Genomic DNA, 24,910 nt, shown 5'->3' on the forward strand with positions numbered 1-24,910 from the left:
CGCTGCCTTTCCCTTTCCCTAGTATTCTTCCAATGTACGAAATAGAAGTCTCCTGCTTGCCGCCGTGACTTCGCAGTCCTTTGTTGGGCCAACTGTCGCCTCGTTTCTGTTTATTCAAAGTTGTGTGTATAGGCATTTCCCCAACTTCTGTGGCACATATCTGTTTAAGAGGATATCAGCCTCGTCGTAGAGAAGCACTGTGTTGCCTAGATTTGTCTGTTACTGAGTGTGCTGTGCTTATTCATATTCGTTTTCTTCTGTGATCAATAACCGAATAACTAACACAAATGGAGCTGACGTTTTCAGCTGGAAATTGCTTCCTCTAACGAAAACAGAGTCTCTCGTTGAATCGCCATCTTATACACCCTGCGATATACCCCTCCCCTTTGTGCATTTTTTGTCAACAAAGAGCTAACCTAGACCATATCATGTGGGGGTGTACTCGAAACCCACCACCCGATTCTGTACACATTAATAGTAAGGAGCAGTGGGAGGCTGCTATGTGCAGCTCGGCGCCCGAGGTCCAGGACCAGATCTTGGATTGGGCCAAGAGGGTAGCGGAGACCTACGCTGGGTAGGCTCCTCTGACACTCCAGCTCCCCACCTTTCCATCTTGGGATAAATAAAGTTTTTCTCCTCCTCCTCCTCCTCCTCTCGTTGAAGCGTTGACGCCAGCTGCGTTCATTGTCCGTCCATTCAAGCAGCTCTATTTAACTCACACTTCAGTCTGCTTGCGTTCTTTCATGGCTTAAAAGTAATATATCTTTATTTTGTTCTTTGCTTGGTGCCGTGCAGGAGGCGGTGTTCGTGGATCCATCCCGATGCCCTCGGGCGGCGGAGGGATGGCCGGCTCGAGCCGGTGCGGCGGCCCGGCGCGGGAGCGCCGACGCCGGCGACTACGTGTGGCGCCCTGACCCAGGCCGCCGGAAACTGCCGCCGCCGCCGAACACATGTGCACCTGCACTAGCCGCCGAGCACCGGCTACACTCCGGCGCACCACGCCGGCTGGGTACGTACATACGCGAGCACGCATACGTTTGTGCACGTAATCGCGTGCTTGTTCGCTGGGGCTGACACTCACGTACTAAGCGATAGTTACACTCCAAAAGACGCACGCTGATTATATACAGTGGCTTGTGAATGTAGACACTAGGACTGTTGAGGAAATCGATTGAGCGACTTCAACAAGTTGTCTTCATTGCCCAGACGTCTACTCTGTGCCACGCAGTAGTCAGCGTCCGCAGAGAAGTACTAGCTTGTGTGTGTCTTTGGCTGAGCCGGCAGGTCACATTATTTCGCTTTGGCTAATGAGCTGTAAACTCCCGCATTTAAAGTCTGGCGCCGCATGAACGACATCACGGGATTTCGCTAGCCAACAATACAGACTCGCGCGCATAAACGTCACCGTGCAGAGGACGCGGCGCTGCGAACTGTCAAAGCGACTCTAGGCTTTTTCATCATCATCATCAGCAGCAGCAGCAACACCATCATAATCATCTTCTTTTTCTTTTGTTCCTCTTCCCTTCCCCATTGCTAAAGCTCTTTGCACCTCGTCTGGTTTCTTACTGGCTCCGTGATACGCCCATCATTGACCAAGTGAAGATTTCATTTCGTGATGTCAGCACGAGGTGTCACAGAGACGTAATCATGATGCCGCAAATTTTGGGGATTTTCGAAATCGTGATGACATCGCACTGAGAGTTCATGATTTGCGCGATGATTTTTCTTTTGCATGACTCGCGTGGACGCCGACGCCGATTTCACAATAGATGGTCAGGTCTCGCGAAACACCGTTAGGTCTCGCAAAATCTCGAAGAGGCTGATGGTCGATTCTCATAATGGATAAGTCCACTTAGTTCTAATAACAGTTGTTCGAAGTCACAGATTCTTGGCCCGTGGCCGTGTTGGCAATCAGGGTTATGAACTTTTGTAACATTGCGTCTTTGTAATCTTATCGCCGCAAACCGGGAAACCGGAAGAGAGTCGACGGCACAAGCCCGGTTTATGCAGGAAACGACGTTCTTTAGCGACGCATCCGCGCGGCCTTCAACGCCCCTTTGTGTGTGAGATTAAGATCATCGTATCCCGGAAGTTACATGCCTAGGCGCGCCGCCGGTGTATGTTTGAACTGTCTGTTGCGAGTTCACCGTGGCCTGTCAACGCGCCAACTGATGCGAACGCACACGCAAGAAAAGTTAACAAGGACATGTAGGAATACCGCACAGGGCAGCATGTGGCAGGGCCAACAGGAGTACTCGTCCCGTTTGCGCCTCGTGTGGATGTATCGGTGCCTCGCTTAGGTTCGAAAGGCCGCCCCTAAATCCGCGAAAAATAATGACAGACAGCGTAAGAGCACAATAACTGTGTAGAACAGGACCGGACCAATAGGATGTGCTGGTGTTGCTTGTATTCGAACATTCCGACACATATCTCTGTTTGCACTTGTCGACCAGGATGCCTGCTTTAGTGCTAAGGCCAACAAAAAGTACATTTAGGCGTTGCACTTGTATTTCATGTTAGCGTCGGCTAGGGGCTTCTTTCTGCTTGTTCTTTGGTAGAACAAAACGAAACGCCACGAGAGGGCGTAGACAGCCACTAGGCAAGCTGAGAGAATTGAGAAATGTTTTCAACGAGTAAAGAAATACGGAGTTAGTTTAGATAGCCTATAGAAAGAACGTCAATAGATGTCCTCTAAGGAACAACAGCAATATATGTACCCTAAGCAACAATAATAACTTAGGTTTTACGTGTAAAACCCAAGATATGGTTATGAGAGACGCCATCATGTAGGGCTCCGGATATTTAGACCGTCTGATGTTCTTTAGCGTGCACTGACATGGCGAGTACACAGGCATCTGCCGTTTAGCCTCCATCCATGTGCGACCGCCGCGGCCTGGATAAAAACAGCGACATTCGGGTCACCATCGGAGCACCATAACCACTGCTCCACCGCGGCCTACTAGAAGCAACAAGTGACAACAATAACTATAGGGATATCGGAATATTGGAATATTGGCAGGCACTGATTTTTAGAGCCTTATAATTGAGCGAGCGATGTCTCACAATTTGACAGTGCTATTATATTGAGTGGACGTTATGTGATGTCAAAAATGAACGAGTCGTTCGGTGGTAATAATAATAATTTTTGGGGGTTTAACGTCGGAAAACCATATGATTAATAAAGACGCTGTATAGTCGAGGGCTCCGGAAATCGCGTCCACCTGCGGTTTTTTAACATGCACATAATCAAAGCATGTGGGCCTTGAACATTTTTTGCCTCCATCGAAAATGCGGCCGCCGCGCCGGGAACTCCATTCGCGATCTGTGGGTCAGCAGCCGAGTGCTATAGCCAGACCACCGTTGCAGGTAGTCGTTCGATAGCGGATGGTTGTTCCAATTTTCCGAAAACCACCATTGCATGATTGGAGGAAGCCAGACCCAAGGCAGTCCGCTTTGATTCTCCGGCACCAGCGCTTACGTTTCGATCCAATCGAAATTGTCCCCAGATTATTCTGAACCCACTCTACCGGAGAGAACGATGCCTCCGTTCATTCGGGGCCCGTTCCTTGCCAGAATAACTCACAGCGCGGCTGTTATCGTTTAAACTAGGATGTCTAACCGTCAGACAAGCCTCGATCAATCCTGTGTTGCTGGTTGTCGTCCTCTCGGGACGTTGCATTCTGTGCTGTCGCATAGCGCGTACAAAATTGCGTCCTGATGGTGATTCCAGCGTAAGAATCGTGGAAATGTTAGCCTTGCGCTCTACAACTACACTTTCTTTAGCCATTCTAACTAGCATTGTGGGCGCTGTTGAACAAGCGCCACATGCTCGTGAAAAAGCTTCTTCTTTAATGGTTAGCAAGCTGATTGCAGCTAGAAATGCAACTAAAATAGGCTGATGCGTTGCGGGATCCATTAGTCACGCATGCCGAATGCAGGGACCTTCGTGATACCAACAGCGCCAGCTCACTCAAGGTCACGTGCACGGGCAGCTTTGACGCTCTCGAGCTCGATAATGAGGTCCACAAAGCGCTGGCGACTTTGTTTTTTTTTTTTTTTGCCTGACATGTCGAGCGCGTCGGATGTGCAGCCATTCTGCGCACGACTGGAGGTTGCGACGGCCAACCGCATACGACGACATCAAGCTGACAGGATCGCGAGGCCACAATGCTTCATGGTGCATGAGGTACAATCGATGATTCTCTGCTCTCTTTTTTTTTTTTCAAGACGAAAGGATTGCAAGGGTATCCTAATGAGATACTTCTAATATCGTGGTGCAAAAAAAAGCGTCGTTTGATCTCGAATTAGCTTTCGCGTCATTATTCCGTCTAATGTACACGTCGCATGCTTTGAAATTCCTCTTTCCTCCAATCATTGGTCGTTTAGCACTACCAGAAAAAAATTAAAGTCTTTAAGCTACGTGTTATAAACTGGAACCAATATGCCTGCAAATGTTTTTTCTTTCAACGATGTTTCCTATTTCAAACATCGCTTTAGAGACCAGTGCCGAAGAATAGCGCACACAAGAAAATCGTGTGATCAGTTTCAATGCTTCGTGGGCTGAGAAACCTCACTTACACCTTGAGGTAGCCTGTATATAGGCCTCACCTCTCCGTACTACGTACAGAAAAGGTCGTTATGTGACTGACCAAAATTATAGAGCTGTTAGAGCTTCTACTGTACATTGCCACCTTGAATGTCCACAGCACGAGAATATCTGATAAAAGTGAAACTCTGTTTCGTAATCACGTTAGAACTTTAGATTAGCGACTACTTTTTGTGCAGAAAGTACGTAGACTTGTCGTGCGATAACAGACAGACACTGTTTCGCAAAGATACACATGATTTTTTCATATAAAACGTACAAATAAACTCTTTACAAATGGTGACTTCTGCGTGAATGCAACTTCCTCTCCACGTTACAGTATGCGGCTCTGCTAATGAGTTCTACGGGATCGCCGAAGATGGCGAATGGGTTAAGTAAGGAAAAACTGACAACTACCCATTTGTAGCACAAGGAATACAGCCTTCGTCACTTTTAGCTGAATCGTTCATTATGGTGTATTAAAGTGTGCGTGTGTATAAGGGAGCTAGATATAATGACGTAGTGTGTTGGTGTCCTCAATTACCTGTTTTAGGTGTGGTTAAAGACGCGTGTCTGTAACCGAATGTCTTTAGAACACCATGTCTTAAACCACGTGTTTAAGGAATAGTGCCTTAAAGCGCGAATTGCTATGTACTACATGCCACCACATTGCTGGCACCCATAGGTGGCAGAATGCTTCAGTTTGTTTGCAATTGGCTTTCGCAGGAGGTTGCTGCGGGTCTGCGTGCTGCTTCTGCTCCTGGAGACGGCGGCCGAGCGGCACGGGGCCTTCGCCGCCGTGCCGCCCAGCGCCCAGCGGCAGACCGGCAGCATCCCGGGAGACTTCATCATCGGCGCCCTCTTTCCCGTGCACCAGTCACCGGACGCCAAGAACGCGCAGACGCGCACCTGTGGAGAGGTACGTCCGTCGGTTCATCTCTTACTGCGGTTGCTCCGTATGGCTCTGCTTCTGATTGAAACAGTTGGGGTAGCTACGCGCTGTTAGTGCGAAGAACGATGAAGCAGTGGAGCTGATGGCCTTCTTCTCCTCTTTTCCCTATTCATTAACTTTACTACCCTTTCTCTCACATTGATACACTACTGGGCTAAACTATACTATGCTATGTTGACCAATCCCCGCAATCTTTTCCAAATCCTCCCCTTGATTTCTCTTTTTATGGTTGACGGTTGTCCGTTGGAGTCGTCGTTGGTGTTGCGCCGTAGCCGCTGCTGGTGATAACGTGATGCTCATGAAGATGAAGAACAAGCGCGTTCTAGACCACACATTTTCTTTCAGCCATCACGGCACACCACATGCAAGGTACCCACTATACGCCATGATGATGACAGTGATGACGAAGACGATCACGGACAAGGATAGGATTATGCAGTAGATGAGAGAGGGATAATTATTTTTTTGGAGCGATGTCTAAATCTGATTCAACTCAGCAGTAATACGTCAAACGGAACTTGCAATTCAGCACAACATACCATTTTTGACTAATAAACATTGTATATAGCTGTACTCCGCTTGGCACGCATTTACATCCGTAATTGTGGCATGAGTGATTTGCGGCAACACCGGATGATCCCACGTCTTCGCCCACCCATCATAATCCATTTCGGGTATATGACGCGTTTTTTATAATATGCTATACCTTGCTATGCTATCGAACACTCTTATCTCCTCCATTTTCTTTTTCTCACCCTCACAACACTCCTCATCCTCCATTCTCTTTTGCATATTTCGCTATACTATAAGGTATGCTTGGCTGTGTTATGCTAGGAGCTTTTTTTACACTGTGAATATGATGACATGCATCACTCCGATGTTAACAAAAACACTCCAACGTAGCCTCCACGATTCGCTCCAGACGCGGCAATCGCACAGGCAGCGTAAATCAAAGAGGCAGCGGGGAAACTACGAGAAAATGTGGCATGTTGAAAATGCGAAGCAGCTTATGGTTGAGGCTAGTTCCTTGTCCGTCGTTGTCGCGACGCTATTACTTGGAGCGCCCACTAGATGGCTCCGCGGTAGAGCACTTGCTTTATGGCTAGATGGCGTGAAGCACCGCCCGATTAAGGGCACAGCCAGATTCATCCATCCATCCATCCATCCATCCATCCATCCATCCATCCATCCATCCATCCATCCATCCATCCATCCATCCATCCGTCCGTCCGTCCGTCCGTCCGTCCGTCCACCCTTTCATCCATCCATCCATCCATCCATCCATCCATCCATCCATCCATCCATCCATCCATCCATCCGTCCGTCCGTCCGTCCGTCCGTCCGTCCGTCCGTTCGTCCGTCCGTCCATCCATCCATCCATCCATCCATCCATCCATCCATCCATCCATCCATCCATCCATCCATCCATCCATCCATCCATCCACTCCAGCGCGTGCCGCTAGCGGCGCTGCGCTGCTTTGTAAAATAAAAGCGTTTAGCCTCTTAGACGGCTCTGCGGTAGAGCGCTCTCTCCGCTCCGCATCTGATCTGGTAAGATTGGAGACCACTAGTGACGCTGCGCTGCTTTGTATTATAAATTATGAACGTCTGTGGTGATGAATAAAAAAAGCACCTCTTTACAAAACTTCAAGTCGATCCATAGCTGCTTCGAACACTACTAAGGGACCCCTTTACGGGGAGAGCAGCCCAGCACTTGAGTGCGAAATTCAGCCATGAAACTCGTAAACTCGCCCTTCTCCTCTGTAATTGAGTCACATTTGCTGGAATCCGACCAATGTTTTCTTCTGTTTATAAAATGCTAGATATTCTTACAAATAAAGCTTTGCTGCATTCGGCTGAAATGTTGTCTTCGCCTGATGCTGACGTCTGGACGTCCTGCAAAACTTGGCGCAAATATTCAGCCTCCATCGTCAAATCAACAATGCAAAGATGCATCTCGCAGGTAAAACACGCTCTATTCTTAGGTAAAAGCGCTTGATATCGAGAACGTAAACGCAAGGAACATGTTGCTGTTCCACAAGTTACACCGTACCCGTGCTCTCCTGAAGGTACGTGCTGTCGAAGCAATTTTTGTAACCGGACGCATTTCTGCTCACCTGAACTGCTGGTACTTCTATGCAATCAAATTCCCTGTGCGTGCCTATTTCGTCCGACGTGATGCTTGATTCCACACTCGGGTCATTTTTGGTATGGTATACTTGTATTATTACACTTCCATCCGGCATGTGTCACTATCGTATCTGTTTCATGCAGACGTCTTATCTGTCACAAGGTGTATGCGTGAAATAAGGGGAATATTAGACTTGTTTTTCTTGGTCAAACACAATTTTAATCAGAACTAACTGACAAAAAACTCAAGTAAAGTACGGGCGGTGTAATCTTTATAATTATGATGCAAATGTCAAAAAAATAAAGTGAATGAAAAGATGACTTGCCGCTGACAGGCACCGAACATATGACCTTCGCATAACGCGCTCCTTGTATTCTTTCCTTTATCGTTGAACGTACGCCGATCCTGTTTTTCCTCTTCTTCATCTCTTTCTGTAACTTCTCTCGTCTAAGATCGTCCATTCCGCTCACCCTTTTTTCCTGCACAAGGTAGCCAGCTTGTCTGAGAACTGTCTAAGCTTCTGTCTTTCTCCTCCTCCTCTCACAGTTTCATGTCCCTCACTGCAGGTATACAGCCTACTTACACTTCTTTAAATTACCTTATGTAACACTGTAAGTTACCTTAGGTTATTTCATTTAATTTCATTTATTCACATTAAAGACCCCAGAGGGGTGTTACTAAGGAATGGTTATCCAAACAAAAATTACAAAATTTCTCCACGAATGAATCTTGTCATTTCTTCCGTGAAGGTGGGCGAGGTGGTGATGGAAGTGATGTGATGGGGAAGGCCGTTTCTGTATTTGGCTATGTAGGGGAAAATGATGACGAGCAAGTGAGAGTTCGTGCAATTAGACGAGAAACGTTAAAAGGATGGCAAGTCCGCAGTTAAATGCGCATAGAAGGTAGAATGTGAGGGGTTTGGTGAAGGGAACTGTTATAGAATTTACGATATAATAATAAGCTCGCGATGCGATGGTGATGTGCTAGTCCATCCAAACCAGAGTCGGCGTTCAACGACAACACACTGATGGGATGTAGAGGCGGCCTTAGGTTGTCTTAGGCAATACATAGTTTAATTGTGTAGTTACGTTTATAGGCTACATTACCGATCTATAGACTCACCCTACTCGTCGTGGGCGCAGGTCCGCGAGCACTACGGCATCCAGCGCGTGGAAGCCTCTCTGCACACCATCGACGACATCAACCGCAGCGACACCCTGCTTCCCAACGTGACGCTGGGCATCGAGATCCGCGACTCGTGCTGGTATTCGCCCACGGCTCTGGAACAAAGCATCGAGTTCATCCGGGACGCAATCAGCGCCCAGGAGACGAGCGGCGGTGGTGGAGCGAACGTCACCGAATTGCCCGCCGTCTGTCCCAAGGGCCCGGCGAGGCGCGTCAAAAACTTAGTGGGCGTCATAGGACCTGGCTCGTCAGCCGTCACCATACAGGTGGGTCTGAAATCGTGAACGTTCTCCCGTTCCTGCTTTAATGGGCTTGCTGCGGAGAGTTTTAGTTTTATACCACCAATATACCCCGAACGATTCCCAAGCCCGGGTTGTCATCAGTGTGGTGGTTACTTCGAGCATGTCTAGCGCCTTTCCCGGTCCCCCTTCCCATTGAAGAAATTAACAAGCTCGATAGGGTCGAGGGCCTGATCTCTCATATCCTGGCCTTCTGAGGGTGGGCAGGTTTAACCTGACCGTTCTCGAGTGGGCCTAGCCAGGTGATGTCGAGTCAACTTGTGCCTATTGTGGACCTAATAAGCTTGTTTCACTTACTCACCTTGGCTTTTTCATTTTTATAACTTATCTAGCGAAAACATTGGCCCCGCATCTGCAGGTTACACTGCAAATGTCGTCGAAAGACGATAGTCTTGCGTCTGGAGAGAGTAAACAAAACATTTTTTTTATGTTTTGCGCAAGAAAATCGGTGAATAGTGTTCTGGAGGCGCTGCGGTAGAGTGCATCGAGCGTGCAGCGGAGGCACGTCAGTTATATAAAAAGAGACTCATGGATGTTTACGACGGCTTTTCCCGCTACTTCGCGATACGTTCATCAGCGTACCTGCAACCATTGCTCACTGCGGCAGCACACAGGGGGCGACAAGAACTTATGCTAATGCCGCCCTTTCAGCATTGCTTGTACTTCTGTTCTTGCTTATTTTTCAGTTACTTTGTTACCAGATGTCGCTGTTGCACATTACCCCATTTCCTCAATATCAGCGTCTTTTATAAGAACGCAATAAAACATGAAACTCTTTTGCCTGCTTTTGTCAGCTTCTCTGGGAACCATATTTTACAGATATTCATTAGGAATATCATTTGTATGTGGGTCATCAAGAACAACAGCATCCATCCCATAACCCCACGGGCTGGAATACGTCATTTTGAAGTGGAAGAGCCGTTGTAGTGCGGCCGCTCTAATGAGAAAGTTCAAGACTGCGTGGTTCTGTTGCTAGACAGTATCCGTCTTGATTGCGCTTGGTCCAAGTGTAATTACAGTGTAAGTAGACTTGTGCCTAAGCCACATGCTATATCATTCAAATGAATGCATCAGTGTGTCGTGACTTTGTTTCTGAAAAAAAATACTTAAGCGGATTGCGTACCTATTAGTGATTCTTCCAACTTTTATGCCATACATGAGCAAACTAATAAATAAGCATTGTAACAAACAAAAATATAAAACAAGAAAAAAAGCAGCTAACCAACAAAGTAGTTGCGTATTGATGATTTCGTCTTCTTCTTTCCTCCTCATCCTGGTGGGCGAGCAGGTGCAGAACCTGCTGCAGCTATTCAACATTCCGCAGATCGGCTACTCTGCCACGTCGCGGCAGCTGAGCAACAAGCAATTCTTCAAGTACTTCCTGCGCGTGGTGCCTTCCGACCAGTACCAGTCGCAGATGATGGTCGACACGCTGCTCATGTACAACTGGACCTACATCTCCACCGTCAACACGCAAGGTAAGTCGGCGGTCGCCGCCTCTTTCCTTCCTTCGAGAGCGGTAGCTCTGCTACCAGGCGAAGGATAATGCACACAAGACTTTGTGTGCTGAGTTTCCACGGTTAAAAGAACAACACCCTGACACGATTACAGATAGATATCACGATGCATTTGGCAAGGGGTAAGAAGATGAACCTACAATCTCGGTTTTTAATGTCAGTTTGCTTGGCAAGCATTTCGCACACTTGGAACCTGTGATGGTCATACAAAGGTCGCGCTTCCTGTGTCTAATCGAGACAGACTAATGTTTGATAATTTAGTGCGCTTCACCCAGCTCCACTGGTCGTTGGCATTTGCAGTAATAGAGCCACGCATAAATGTTTGGTCGTCTTAGGCCTGCTTATAAACACGTGGCTCTGATTATAAAGTGCTGTTTATAAATGCAATGAAACCGTACGCATGCACTCCATACGAACATGAAAAAAACAAGCAGAACAGGACAGTCAAAGCGTGCACTGTTGCTCCTTCTCAATGCCCCGCCTTCTTTAGACTGCATCGGAAAACGACGTAGCAAAATCTTTAGAACTGCGTTTGCTATTCGAGATTGTTGACGGCATTGAAACACCTTCAAAATGGCATTAAAACTCCTACTTGGTTGCTTCGTGTAAAATTCACCGCAAAATTATGAACATTTTTTATGGTGTACCGGAAAGTGCCGTTATGAAACAGCAAGAACTGACAACTGACCGCTCCGCTGCAGAGCTCTGCCAACACTTGGACGAGGCATCCTACTAAGGAACCTATAGGATCTAATATTGGCTAGCATGACGGATTTCCCATGAGTGTATGATCCCCCTAAGAGTTTCCTAAAATACTATTGGGGACTCTACTGCGATCATTGAGTCGTGCGTTCCCGACGTATCTAGTAGTAGTAGTAGTAGGAGTCGTCGTCGTCGTAGCTGTAGGTAGCAACCTCTCGTTTAGTGTTTCGAATGTTCGCTGGGTGATGGTACTTGTATATGATGAAGATTTGATGGAAAAATGCGAGATGGTGGTACTTGGAGCGTTCACTAGATGGACGGACGGACGCATGGACGAAGAGACAGACAAGCAGACAACGTACGCGCAGACGTATGGACAGAGAGACAGATGCCCGGATGGACGGACCGACTCACAGACCCACGCAGAGACGGACGCATGGATGAACGGAAGCCCGGATGGACGGACAGATGCTTCGCCCTACTCATTATCAATCACTCCGTGGATATGCTGTGATTTTTTTTTAATGAAGAAACTCACTAGAAGACGCTGCCTGCGTCGATGTTGCCTCTCGCGGGTGAGGGCGCGTTCTCGTTCATTGCGAGCTGTTAGTTCAGCGTTCATCACAAGAAGCGTTCCCTCTCTTCGCCGCACGACGAGTGCTGAGGTGGTGCCCTCTCTTGTGCACAAGCAAAGAGACAGCAGCAGAGGACGATGCCCGCCGACACACCGATAACCTAAGGTACTTCGCCCCTAAAATGTTCAAAATGTTTCTGAGGCATTATCTGTACTCTGAACATCGGCTGTCTTGCAAGAATGTCATCGAAGTTACGTAACAAGCGCACGTGTTCGCAGATTGAATACTGTGGTGTTAGAAATGCCCCGCATGTAAGCAATTAACCCAGCGAGTGCAGACGGTTGGCGCGTTCTCGTGTTTTCCACAACGCGGATCATTTTCTCGAAAATCGTTTTTATGCAAAACTAGCACTTCGAAATGCTGGGCGCGTTATTGCAGCGCTGACAGAATTCCGTAGAATCACTTTTACGTTATTTGCATCAAATATTATAACTGACACCAGAGGACTTTGGTTGTACGTTTAATGATCAGCTGGCTGAGAGAAAATATTACTAAACATGAGCGGAGTCGTTTTTCTTTGTCGTTAATAATCGTTGAAGACCTCGTTGGCTTTACTTGAAGAAAAGTAGGCGTAAGAGGAACTATATGAGCAATATGCAATGAGTAATAGGGGCTGCCTGACTCATAGTGGGTGAACACGTCGTCAGGAAGCGCCTCTTCGAAGCAGGAAGCAGTGAAGCATTAGCATGATTGAAAATGCTCCATGTCGCACACTGTAAGTTGGAGAGAACCGAGGCGGGTGGGTGTGGGCGACTTCTTTTATAAACCTAACATCGATCAATCATCCGCTTGGAGGCCAGACAAGGCTGCAGAGTTGTACTTCAAGCGTTGAGTAATCAAGAACTTCCTTCCCAACGTCTGCGAGACCCGGTTAACCGAGACACACGTCTCATGCGAAAATTTACAGCAGCTTGATCGGTGCTGTAGAGAAAGAAACAAGGCACTCAATCATCGGGAAATTCCTTAGATAGGCGGGGTTTGCCGACGAACCAGGCACCGAGGCTGCTTGAGCTGGGAACGTTCTGCTGACAAAAAAAATGACACAACAGAGCAACAGATGACGCTTATCTACGTTCGTAAATCATGACTCCAGCGGGAGCTCCGCTTACTCTTTCATTAGCGAGAACACTGAGCTCATGGCCATCAAGAATGTTTCGAAATGCATTAGAAAAGCTTCAGCGTTCTTTTGAAGGCACTAAAAATTGTGATCAGTACTGAGAGCGCGATATCGAAACTGTGCGTTGTGCTTGTGTGGAAGCAATGTTAAAATGAAGAATTTCAGCCTCGCCAGCTGCAGGGCTGTGTAAGTGAGTGTGTGTGTGTGTGTGTTTTTAAATATTTACTTTATTCAACACGAAAGTGGGATTAGGTAGCTGTAGTGAAGAAATGGCTATGACAGCTAATTCAATGATTTCCTTGTTCAATTTAAAAGTACAAAAAGAAGAACGAACTGCTACAGACTACAGAGGCGGTTAACATAATCTCACTACTCAAATACTCACTTCATCTTTCTTCATTCGACAGCGTACCAGGCAAGTTTTCCTTCCACTTGTCTGCAGTGTCATCTGGTGGCTAAATTGAAGTGCCCGGCAAACTGCCAGAGAGCAAGCGAACGTTAAGAGAGCAACTGCCTTTTACATTGTGGCTACTGGTAGTCTGTAGTAAGTGCATAGGGGCTCTGATTTTTTTTTGCTTTTTGCTTTTGTTTTTCACAGCGAAGCAGTTTTTAGTCGAGGCTTCCTCGTCCGTAGGCGTAGCTCTGGTCACGGGATTTTGCAGCATAGCGAGAGTAGGACTCTATAAGAGAGGAAGGGCTGCGCCTTGCCAAGATGAATGAGGGCGAGGCTTTGTGGAAATGATGAAACAATAAGATGTGTGCTCAGAGCGGGTGTGTCCAGGCTCAGTGGGAGGGGTGCACCACTAATAGATGCGCTGAGAACGAACGATTGTGTTGAGGCTCACTGGAAAGGGTGAACCACTAGAAGGCTCACAAGCGTGGGTGAAGGTGACAGAGGGGGTGAATATGACACAGTTTTAACTGTGTTCGCGAAGTGGTGCTGCCGCTTTCTTTTTCTGGTTACGGTCTGAGAATAAAGTCACCCTATTTGCGAACATTCGGACGTTTCTTTATCACATCACTAGCATGCGTCATTTCTAAACTACAAATTGTGAAGAAGGGCGTGTGTTCAGCTTACAGATGTAGCATGGACGCAGCTACAAAAAGAAAATTCAGTGGTTGACTACGGCTCCGACAAAACTGAACAAAGAAGCTAAAATAAGCTTGAATGCGTAGGCAAAAGTCGCAAGTGATTTCTACTTAAAAATAATTATGGACCCTCTCCCAGAAGGCAACCCTGATGAGATTCGAAGCAGCAGTGGTGCGCACGGCATTGACCTTGTTGATACGGGCGTCGACGCGGGTTCTGGAAGAACGGTTTCAAGGGAAATTAGGTGTAGCGCTTACTCGAATAAACGTTTGTTTGAAACGCAAAGCTAGAGGAGGCGGGTTGGGTTTCATGTAAGTTTTATCTCAGATAAACAAGCCTAAAGAGTTTTTTCACTTGACGCGTGGTCCAGCACTGCGCATGGTGGAGAGGATGAAGCGAGAGAGAAGTGTGTTGCGAGCGGGTGGAGGGGCCGGCAGCTGTTGCGCATAAGGAAGAGAGTGACGTCAACGCGCAGCTGATAGTTGACCTACTTCGCACTGCTAGAACACCTGCGGTGAGAGGGTTCGTACGGTTGTACGGGACAGCGTTACACAGGCTAGTGAAAGCGCTTCTTCGCATCTAATAATTTAGATAAGTTTTCGCTTCCTATAGGCGCACACTGAACTGAATATCTAAAGATGGTGATTAATAATTGGGGACGGTCACAGTGACTGTGAGCCACCAGAACATAAGTGGGGCAGGCATGACGCCATGCAACGTGAACCACTGCGTAGAGGCGTCATGGTTGTCTTATCTTTGAGCCTTGCCGCTGCGGTACCACGCGAGAAGGCGTATAACGGCTGCTTCGGCGGCGCTTGGTTGTTCAGCCTCGCGATGGGTGACGCGCTTGCTGGGTCATCTATACGTGTGCTTCAGTGGAAGTGACAACCTGAATGCCGTCGTCGAGTAGATACCGCTACTCCGCAAGCTGTGAAATCTCAAGCGAAAACCCAGTTTTCTGCTGAAACATTAGGGCAAAAGGAGGCCACATTAGCCCAATATAAAGCCCAGCAAGCGGAAAAGCTTACCAAAATCTAAATTGTTGCAGACACCGGCCTTGTTAAAGAACACCAACAAGGTAAAAACATCAAACTTCAATGATATCGTATCCGTAATTCTTGCCAAACCCAGCCGAACATGCCTTAAGATATTAAAAAGTCGGCCTACGAGAATAAGTTTTGGCTAGTATTTCGTTTTTCCGCTAGAAGGAACACACGTGGCGCCCTTTTTGTTTATTTTTTTCGTTCAGGCCCCTTGCTCTATCCATTTCATTCACCCTTTCTCGTTGATCTCAGTTCTTCGAGTCGAAAATCATTTGTACTCTCTCCACCATCTCTTAACTTTTCTAAAGCGAGTTCACTGCGTCCCTAGTTTTTTCTTCTTAAACATTTATTTTTTAACAACCTTGTGTTCCGGCAATTTCGATGACAAAAGTTCGAAAAACCGCCACCAGGGGGAGGAATACACGAGAGTGCTGGTCAGCCAGGAGGAGATTGAAGCCTAATGCATCCGAAATCACGGACATGTACGCTTCATTATTGGCTTTGTTTGTTTCTTTCATCTTCTTTATGTTTGGTAGTCTCCTCTTTATGCGAGGGCGTCGTCGCCATTCTACAACCTCGGCTCTGTTTTTCTTTCGGCGCGGTGGCCTGTTACGCCTGGTCGACGTGCTTACTCGCTCCACCGAGCGCGTCGGAGCAGGCGCAGCAAAAACAAAGAAGAGAACCGAGAATAGGGATAAAGGGAATAAGGACCGAGTGGTGGTGGCGTGAAAGGGACAGGATCCGGGGGACAAAGAATGGAGCAGCAACGGCGCTCGTCTGCTTGAACCGCGGAGGCATTAACGCACAAAAATGTCACGTAGGTTGCGTTTGTTTTGTCAGCATCATGGTGTTTCGTGTCTTGCGTCAAGTTCCTTGCTCAAGCGTTAATAATATACACTTTGCTGCCTAAATATTGTTTTGCAGTTTGTTCGACCTGCGCTGACACGTTTTCTGGGGCAAAGCTCCGTAAGGCATGGGTCGGTCGTCACCTGTATGTATGTATGTATGTATGTATGTATGTATGTATGTATGTATGTATGTATGTATGTATGTATGTATGTATGTATGTATGTATGTATGTATGTATGTACGTATGTATGTATGTATGTATGTATGTATGTATGTGTGTGTGTGTGTGTGTGTGTGTGTGTATGTATGTATGTATGTATGTATGTATGTATGTATGTATGTATTTATGTATGTATGTATGTATGTATGTATGTATGTTGTAACCACCTTACAGCATATCCACAGAGTGAATGATGATGAATGGGGCGATGCTTCGGAGGAGATTATCGGCAAACCATGAATTATCCGCTGGCCGCGTCCGTGCGTCGTCTGTCTGTTTGTCTGTTTGACGAACGGATGGACGCATGCATGGACTCACGAACGAAGGGACAGACGAACGCACGAATAGACGCACAGACGGCCGCAGAGACGATGCGCGGACGGGCGCACGGATAAAAGCGCGGACGGACTGATGGACGCTTCGCCCCACTCATCATCATTCACTCCGTGGATATGCTGTAATTTTTCATTCTTGCCGTCACGCTTTTTTTCTGTAGTCCTTGCTGTATTTCTCTTACTGAAATGTGCCACCTTTTCAATTTTCAACCCTCCTATTTATTGTGTATCTTTAACTCTCTATTCATTACAATAGCGGTGCAGTTATGATTATCGTTATGCCACGTGGTGACATCAGGAAAATATCATCATCAAGAACGAGCACGCGATCTCTTCGTCCTCTTCTTTATCTTCTGCTTGGCTCTCAGGACGTGCGGGCCCAATCTGTCCGGCGTGGGACGCAATAACTCTAATGGGTCAGATAATCAGAGAGGAAGAGAAAAAGAAAGAGAAATAGGGAAAGAGAGAAATACATTAATGGAGGAAGACACACAAAGAAAGAAACACAGAAGAGACACAGAAAGAAAAAAAAAACAAGCGTAGTATTGTATAGTATTGTCAAGCAAGGGCTGAGAAATGGAAGTGAGGGTGAGGAGAGGGAAAGGAGAAGGCAACGCTGCCATCTCCGCTGTTATCACAGGTTTGCAACACTTCCGCGCAGCTGCCCAATTTTCCGCCTTGCAATAGACAAACATTTCCCCTCGTTATTGTGGCTGCCGTGGTAGTGATATTAATTCCTTCTGTGTAGTTTGCCAATTTTATGTGCACTTTGAAATAAAATAACGTTATCAGATGCGGTGCCATTAGTTTACAGCGGCGTTAATAGAGTCGATGGTAGTCAATGGCGGCCGCTCTACGGTATGTGTAAATTTAATGTGAGCACTGAAATGAAGCCGCAAAACTTTGTAACAGTGGTCGAACGCCTCTACTATATGGTTTACACACAAACTGAGCTTTCATCACTTCATTTTTTTTTATCAACGTTTGTTTCACCACAGAAAGTGGGCGTAAGCAGTGAAGCACGCTTTTCAGTGAATTGTTGCGTCAACGTCATTCCGCTCATCTTCTCCGCCTACCGCACCCTATACCTGCGTAATGAATTTCATAAAGTGTTCACGCAACATACGCACTGAGAGAAGCATTTTTAACGCATCAATAAATAAGCAATAAACGATTGGAGCAGCACTCACACACGTGGAACCATATTGCTGTGAACACACGCGTGTTCACTGTATGGTGATGGGTATAGGGGAAAGAGCGCAGCTACGCATGTTACACACAAGGAAATTGCGTCGTAAATTACGTAATAAACACCACCCATGGCAAAGTTTAGCCAGTACCAGCCTTGCCATAATTAACAATTCTTTAATGAAGAACCTAATGTTGAGTACAGTGGCACATACCTAATCTCACAAGAGCTGCTTGTTGGAAACGTGGCGCTAGTGTCTGCTATAGCTGCAAGCATGGCGAGCCTTCAAACACGCTAATGGCAATACGAACATGAATTCCCCTAATCTCGAGCCTCGTGACATCGAACAACTTCACAACTAACTTACTATTTCGAACAAAATAGCGTTCTAGAAGCTCAGCAATGCGTTGCGTCTGTGCATCTGCCCAGAGTAGACCCGTGTTCCGCGTTTAGAAAAAAAAATATATATATGCACCATAATTTGAGCTGATAAGGGTACGTACGCTTTAGGAAACAAAGTCAAATAAATGAGTTAGCTCTTTGGTATGAAGATCAGACAAATTCAATAGCTGCCCGCGATTCCCCAAGAACTCCTGAACGACTGGAGCGCCATGGTTCTTTTAAGTGATTCTTGTAGCCATACTTACGACTGCACAAGTACGTGTACTTCTGCCTTGTGGCCGTCATCACGCGTGCTGCATAAGAACCGTGGAATTGGCATTTTTTTACAAACGCACTAGGAAAAAAAAGCACTTTGACGTGGCAGCACCTTGATGGAATATGTCCATTTCAAAAAAAAAAAAACGAAACAAAACAGTAATACAAGCGTGTCTAACGAAATGCATTTTCTTCCACCGAGATTTGAACTTAATCAGACTGTACTGCCCTTTGATCTTTGTCGCCATCTGAAGAGAGTGTCTTTTAGAGCGTGTGATATAAACAAAGTGCCGTATAACACACTTCCAACTTTCATAGGTGCTCTGCATATCCCCGCCTCGTGGCAAGGCTGCCCACGCAACGCCAGCAATAAAATTGCTTAGCAACTGTGTTGCGCGTAACTGAACCGAAAATGTACCCATCGGACGTGATTACCAAGGCACGAACGGTGACGCATCGCTTTAATGCACGAGGAAACCCATTCAGATTTCATTACTTTTTCCGCGTAATCTCGATGTCGTGCGCTGACGTCACACTTGTAGAAACGGTGAACTCCACAATCACTCTCACGATCACGCGAAACTGTACTTGTACAGCGTGTACTCGAAGGCGGAACAGAAAGATGAGGACGTTCATTCTAGAAAGTACAAACCATCTCCTAATGAGACCACGAGACCAAGGAAGAAAGGGAAAGAAATTCGATTAGTGCACATTGTGGAGAATATTTGACTAGAAAATTACGTTAGGTCCTGGAACACGAATTCTGATTACCGTCGTTCGTATATGTCCGGTTCCAAATTTGTCGTAATTTTCGAATATGATGGTGCTTCCCCATGGGTCCTTTTCTTCGCGGCCATTTCTCGGTGTATTAATGTGCATTTCTCTGTCTTTGGTCTCTCACGCATCTCGCCACCCTTAAGCCTCCCCTCGCCCTCCACAACTTTCCCGCCCTTTAGTTTTTCTTTCATCCCCAGCAACGGCTTATCAAGAAACGTTTCCACAAGGAGAGGAGGTTCATTTCTATTCATTATCAACTCGCTTATTATGTTCAGTCTTGACGTATACCTTCAGTCTTGCACCACCTTTCATCTCTTCTCAGGGGACATGTTCCTCTTTTGTTTTATTCCTTGGTATTTTCTTGCTTCTCGTTCACTTATCAATTCATTGGCATGCACGCGCGCGCTGAGTGTTCTATAGTGCACGTCTGGTGCGAGAAAAAAAATCACGAGTAATAACCCGCGTACAGGTCCGACAGCACTTGTGCACCCAGCTTGCATAATCGTCTGGGAGCAGGGTTTAGCGAGAAAAAAAGAACTTGGAAGACGAGCGTGAAAGAAGAATGGACTCGTGCTTCCGCATATTACGAGGCAGTGAAAACAGGGATAATTGCGTGGTTGTTTTACGCGATCAAGTGTGCAGAAGCGTTCGCTTTTCCTCTTTCGTGTGCATGTTTTCCGCTCTCCTGACAAAGTTCCCTCAACAGCGACAGAAAGGAGAAAGTAAATACGAAATATTTATCGCGTTTTGTCTTCATCTCACTACGTTCTTCTTTCATTCGAGCGTCCCTGTGAAAACTTACTCTCATCTCGCTATCTGGCGTCGCTGTTTTCGTTCCAGAAACTCCGGTGCCCTTCTCAACGTCTTTCATGAGTTCCCTAGGGTAATAACAATTTTCCAGAGGAAGCGGGAGTGACGTCAGTTGAGTGCCCGGAGCGCACATTCATACGCAGGCTTTGATGTAATGAACATCACTTCTTGAGTGAGGGGTCCTCGTTGCTAGAAGGATCTTCGTGGCTAGCACATGTATCGAAGATAGTGTCATGCTAAGAAATACGCACTTACTTATTTTGTTGTACGTTTCATATCTTTTTTTTTCTAAAGAGTTGATGCACTTGGAGCTTCATAATATTCTTCGGAAATCTTACGTCTTTCATGCATCCAGAGTGTTACAGAACTGGCAGTTTAGTTAATTCGTGGAAGTCTCTGGGCGGATTGTTTTCATCAACGTCAAAAGATGTATCCTTCATCTTGCTAATTCGGTGAGAAGCATTCTGCCGACGTCCAATACTTGTCTCTGACCACGTTTTCAGCGCTCTTTAAATCACAGAAACACTCCCATACACTCGTTCCCATTTTTACGCTGATTCGTAAACCTTTTCGACGGAAAGTGAACCGCCTCTGAAAGTTCAGTTGGTGGGCCACATTAGGGCAATGCCTTTCACACCGCTTTCACCAACGTGCCCGTATTTTAAACGCACACATTAGCCGCATTTCACGCTCCTAAATGCGTAGCCTACACGTTTTGTGCGGAAACTCCTCCACTCGTTTCACTTATGAAGCGCAATGAAAGTGCCAGTTGCAGGTACTGGGAGTCTTCGTGGAGACAATGAACTAGTAAATATAAGCTTACACTTTAGTTCGTCTAAACTTTAAACTTGAAAAACCTATTTCACGGTGAGTGACTAAGCAAGATTGATGGTGTCGCTCCGGCAGCTAATATGAAAAAAGGGAACCTCTTCAAATAGTATCCGCGGAAATAGTTTCTTTGCTTCTCTGACTAGCTTTCCGGACTGAAGCAAAACACAAAGTTGGTAGCATGGGAATGAAGCCCTTAGTAACGCATCGTATTCCGCTCTGCTAATTTCCAACAGATCTTTCTCTTCATAAAAGTGACGTATATATTTCTGCAAGTGAGAGTGGGAGCTGAATAGTGTATCCGGGACTGCACAGAAGCAAAAGGCAACCTGCGTGTATGAGTCGTAGTAACTGAGCGGCGGAAACCTATACTGTACCATCAGGAAGGCTGCATGTTTCTTCGGAATAATTTTTAGTAGCGTTCTCGTTGCTTGTGTCTTTTTCCTGACATTTAGTTATATTGGTTAACGTTTGGTAAGTCAAGTGAGAAAAAAAGTTCTCACCACTTTATTTGTCTTTTTTCTAGGAAGACGTGTTGAAGCGCTCTCGTTTTCAGCAGCGCTACTTGCATTATTTTTGAACGCTTGTTTCGCTTGAGCGAGCCTAATTATTGTCCAAACAATAAAGTTCGTTCGTATTTAACTCAGATTTATTTATCATGACCAGATTTTTGCACATTAACAGCTCATGTAGCACGTTACTATGGGCATGCCATGCCTCTTGGAAACTTTGGTCGTTTTCAAATTTTTTACGTTCACCGAAATTTACGTACGAGAATGTTAAGTGTATCCAAATCAATTTGTGTGTTATGAAAGTAACCCGCCATGGTGGCCTAGTGGCTAGGGCACTCGGCTGCCGACCCGCAGGTCGTGGGATTAAGTTCAGGTCGGGGCGGCTGCATTTTCGATGGAGGCAAAAATGCTTGCGACCCATGTGCTTCAATTTTAGGTGCACGTTAAAAGAATCCCAAGTGGTCTAAATTTCCGGAGCCTTCCACTGCGGCTTCTGTCATGGTGGTTTTGGGACGTTAAACCCCAACGATTATCTAAAATTATTGTTATGAGAGTATCTGGCTCGGCTATTGAAAATGTTTCAAGCACTGACGAACACCCGCCCATTCGTCCATTGTGATCTCAAGCAGATCGTTGGATAGAACTGTTGGAAGAGTCTTTTTCGACGGTGGAAAATACGAAGGGATTCAATTTAACTTGTTTTGCGTTATTAGACGCGAGTGAGCTCACACGATAGCAGTGACTTTCGGCGTGAGCAGCTTCTTCCTTCGGCAAGACATGCGTCTCTGCGACATCGATGCCACCGACATTTTTTTGTTCGGCGACTTATCGCCAGCTCGTCAAGTCTCTATACACCCTTGAATATATGTCTTATTAGCATTAGCTTATATAATTTATCACGTTATATTTTTGCCTCTTTTAGGCTAAAAGTAACAGTACGATAGTGATGGTTATTGCGTATGCTCTTTTTGCCTGGCGACTGTCCTTTTTTTTTCGTTTGTCAAACGTCGTCTCGATACGTTTACTATTTGTTCAAGAACTTCGCCATCTCTGATGATGCAAGCTCGAAGCACGCCTCTGTGTGCACGGTTTCGAAATGAAGAAGAAAATGTTTTCGCTCTTTCCTAACGTACCCGTCGTGGCGAACTTTTCGTCTTGCCGAAAAGATATTGACAACAAAAGTGTCAGGTTGACGTCACGGTCAGTAGTCTTCAGTACTTTTGCGCTGTCTTTTTATGGCAGCTCTGTAGAAGCCCGAACGCACGCAGACTAAAGCAGACCAGTTTTAATTAGTTCCCGGGACCCGACGGCACTTCCAGTGACGCACCAACTTGAATTAAATACCCCCTCGAGAATCAGATGCCACGAAACTCTGCTCCTTTAATGCTTTTTTCCGAATACCTACTGCTAACCCTTTCCTCTGCGAGTGTTTCACTTACGTGGCGATTGGTCACTCGTGCCTTGTTTTTATTTGCTTTTAATTGCATCGCATATCCTTATTTGGCTTTGGTTAGAGGTGTCGGTACTTTCCCACAAATCAGTAAACAAGAAGATGTTTGCCTGTGTCAGTTCAAATCATCGAACAGATGTCACGTATTTCAAAAATTCAGCGATTTCGGTGCTGTTATTTTGATTCTTACTCATTCAACATTTTTTTTAATTGACGCCTAAGTGAGGGTTTTGGGTCAGACGAAAGTTGTCGAGCGTGCGCGAGTATACATTTTTGTTTTACTCGGCTTTCATTGAAAAAAAGAAGATAAAGCAGATTTACAGATGCGTTCATTTGCATGGACAGTCATGACTGCGGCAATAGAAGTAGAATTTCAGTAAAAATTAACAACTTCTCTTGAAGGAAGTGAATGATCTTGTCGAAGTTGAACATTCACAGGAACGTTCACATGATGGAGTGGCTCGCGTCGTCACGCCTGGGTCGTTGTTTTTTCTTGCCAGCTTGTCGGCGTGTCGTTTTAACAATGCAGTCTTGGCAGGGACAGAGCTTCTCGAAAGTCGTGTATTGTAGCAGCGAAACACTTACCGCGTCACAAAAGGCGCACGATAAAAGATGGACTTATGTTGGCTTCACAATTCAAGTCATCTAAAGCGAATTCATAAGGGCCCAATTGAATTTTGCTGCCAAGGTGAGTCTTAGCTCAACATGCTCGTGATGTGTCTACCCTATACTTCCCTACTAGCACATCTCAGAAGCAACACTTACCTGCTATTCTGAAGCCTGTAGTAGTATTGTACTCGTGAAGCACTACATCATTCATCTTGCCATTACTGGGCACTGCTTCACAGTGACAAGACTTCTCTACCCAAAGGAAAGTTCTTTCCACTTTACACGCAAACAGGTAGTTGGAGTTGTCCAATCTGTACCAGAGTGCTTACAAGACGTCGATACGCTGGGATCATTGATTGATTTGTGGGGTTTAACGTCCCAAAACCATGATACGATTATCAGAGACGCCGATACGCGGGGATCAGATGAGAAAACAAATTGCAGGCAGTCGCTAAACTGAGCTAAATGAACGTTGCTGTTGAGTAGCCCACACCGTATACAAACGGAATGCTTATTGCATTGGGAGCCACTGGATCTCAGTTTTTGCTGGTATTCATACTCCTTCTCACCCGAAGTTTCTCACGTGGATTAGATTATAAGCAGGTGAGTAATGACTTTTCCAAATAAAGTGTGTTAATCTAAACGGGGAACCATAATGTGTTGCGCAAGCAATGCAGTGCTATCAGGCAGTAAAGAAGAAATATGAATCCAGACGCTCCAATGCCGTTTGAGAGCGAAGAACTCGTATTGTAGGAGGTGATAGCGTGGCTGAAAGAATGGGAATGGTGGTGCCATGAACTACACAGGGCGTGACTTTGTAAGGGTGCACCGAGGTGACCTCGCATGGTGTTGGCAGCAGTCGTCGCTCGATGGAGCCAGCGGCCATTACCATGAGGAAATTAGTTTTCCGAGTGGCGGTTTCCGGGCCCCCGAGCGGAAGCGCGTTTTCTGACTTCAGGTTTAATGCGAAATGCGGCAAAATGGACTGGGGACAGAGATAGACAGAGAAAAACAAAAATCACAAAAGTGAACTTGAGTTTACGAAGGTAAAATGGGTGAACTAGATAAAGGGAGATAGAACGGAACATCTGGAGCGTGGTGAGGGCGAATCATTGAATGGGCGTAAATAAATGCAAAGCCGAGGATTCAAAATAGGTGGCGAAAATGAAAGTATATATGAAGATGTAGACGAGAACGAAGTAGATAGAGGCCTCTCCAACTCTCGTCTTTCTTTCCTTGAAACGGAATAGAGGCGATGCGATGGAACGATGTGCCCGCATTTATAAAATCGGGCCTGCATTGCATAGCCGATGCGAGTTGCGTGAGATACGGGGACAGTGTAATGGGAAGTGGAGGGGCATGGTAGTTTTCGAGTTTTCGTACACCAGGTGAACACACATCTTCTCGGGAAAGACCGC

General features: G+C 46.2%; 1 protein-coding gene across 1 annotated transcript in view; it reads left to right on the forward strand.

Annotated features, from left to right (window-relative positions):
• The first annotated feature begins 800 nt into the window (after window positions 1–800).
• LOC142786645 (metabotropic glutamate receptor 5-like) overlaps window positions 801–24,910 on the forward strand; it is a 128,786-nt gene continuing 104,676 nt past the window's right edge. The window contains exons 1-4 of the mRNA XM_075884277.1: window positions 801–1,009; window positions 5,312–5,504; window positions 8,811–9,119; window positions 10,441–10,630. Of these exons, the coding sequence (XP_075740392.1) occupies window positions 951–1,009; window positions 5,312–5,504; window positions 8,811–9,119; window positions 10,441–10,630 (751 nt within the window). The 5' untranslated portion in view covers window positions 801–950. The remainder of the gene's footprint in view (window positions 1,010–5,311; window positions 5,505–8,810; window positions 9,120–10,440; window positions 10,631–24,910) is intronic.

The sequence above is a fragment of the Rhipicephalus microplus genome, unplaced genomic scaffold, assembly GCF_043290135.1.
Source record: "Rhipicephalus microplus isolate Deutch F79 unplaced genomic scaffold, USDA_Rmic scaffold_27, whole genome shotgun sequence".
NCBI classification, from domain to species: domain Eukaryota; kingdom Metazoa; phylum Arthropoda; class Arachnida; order Ixodida; family Ixodidae; genus Rhipicephalus; species Rhipicephalus microplus.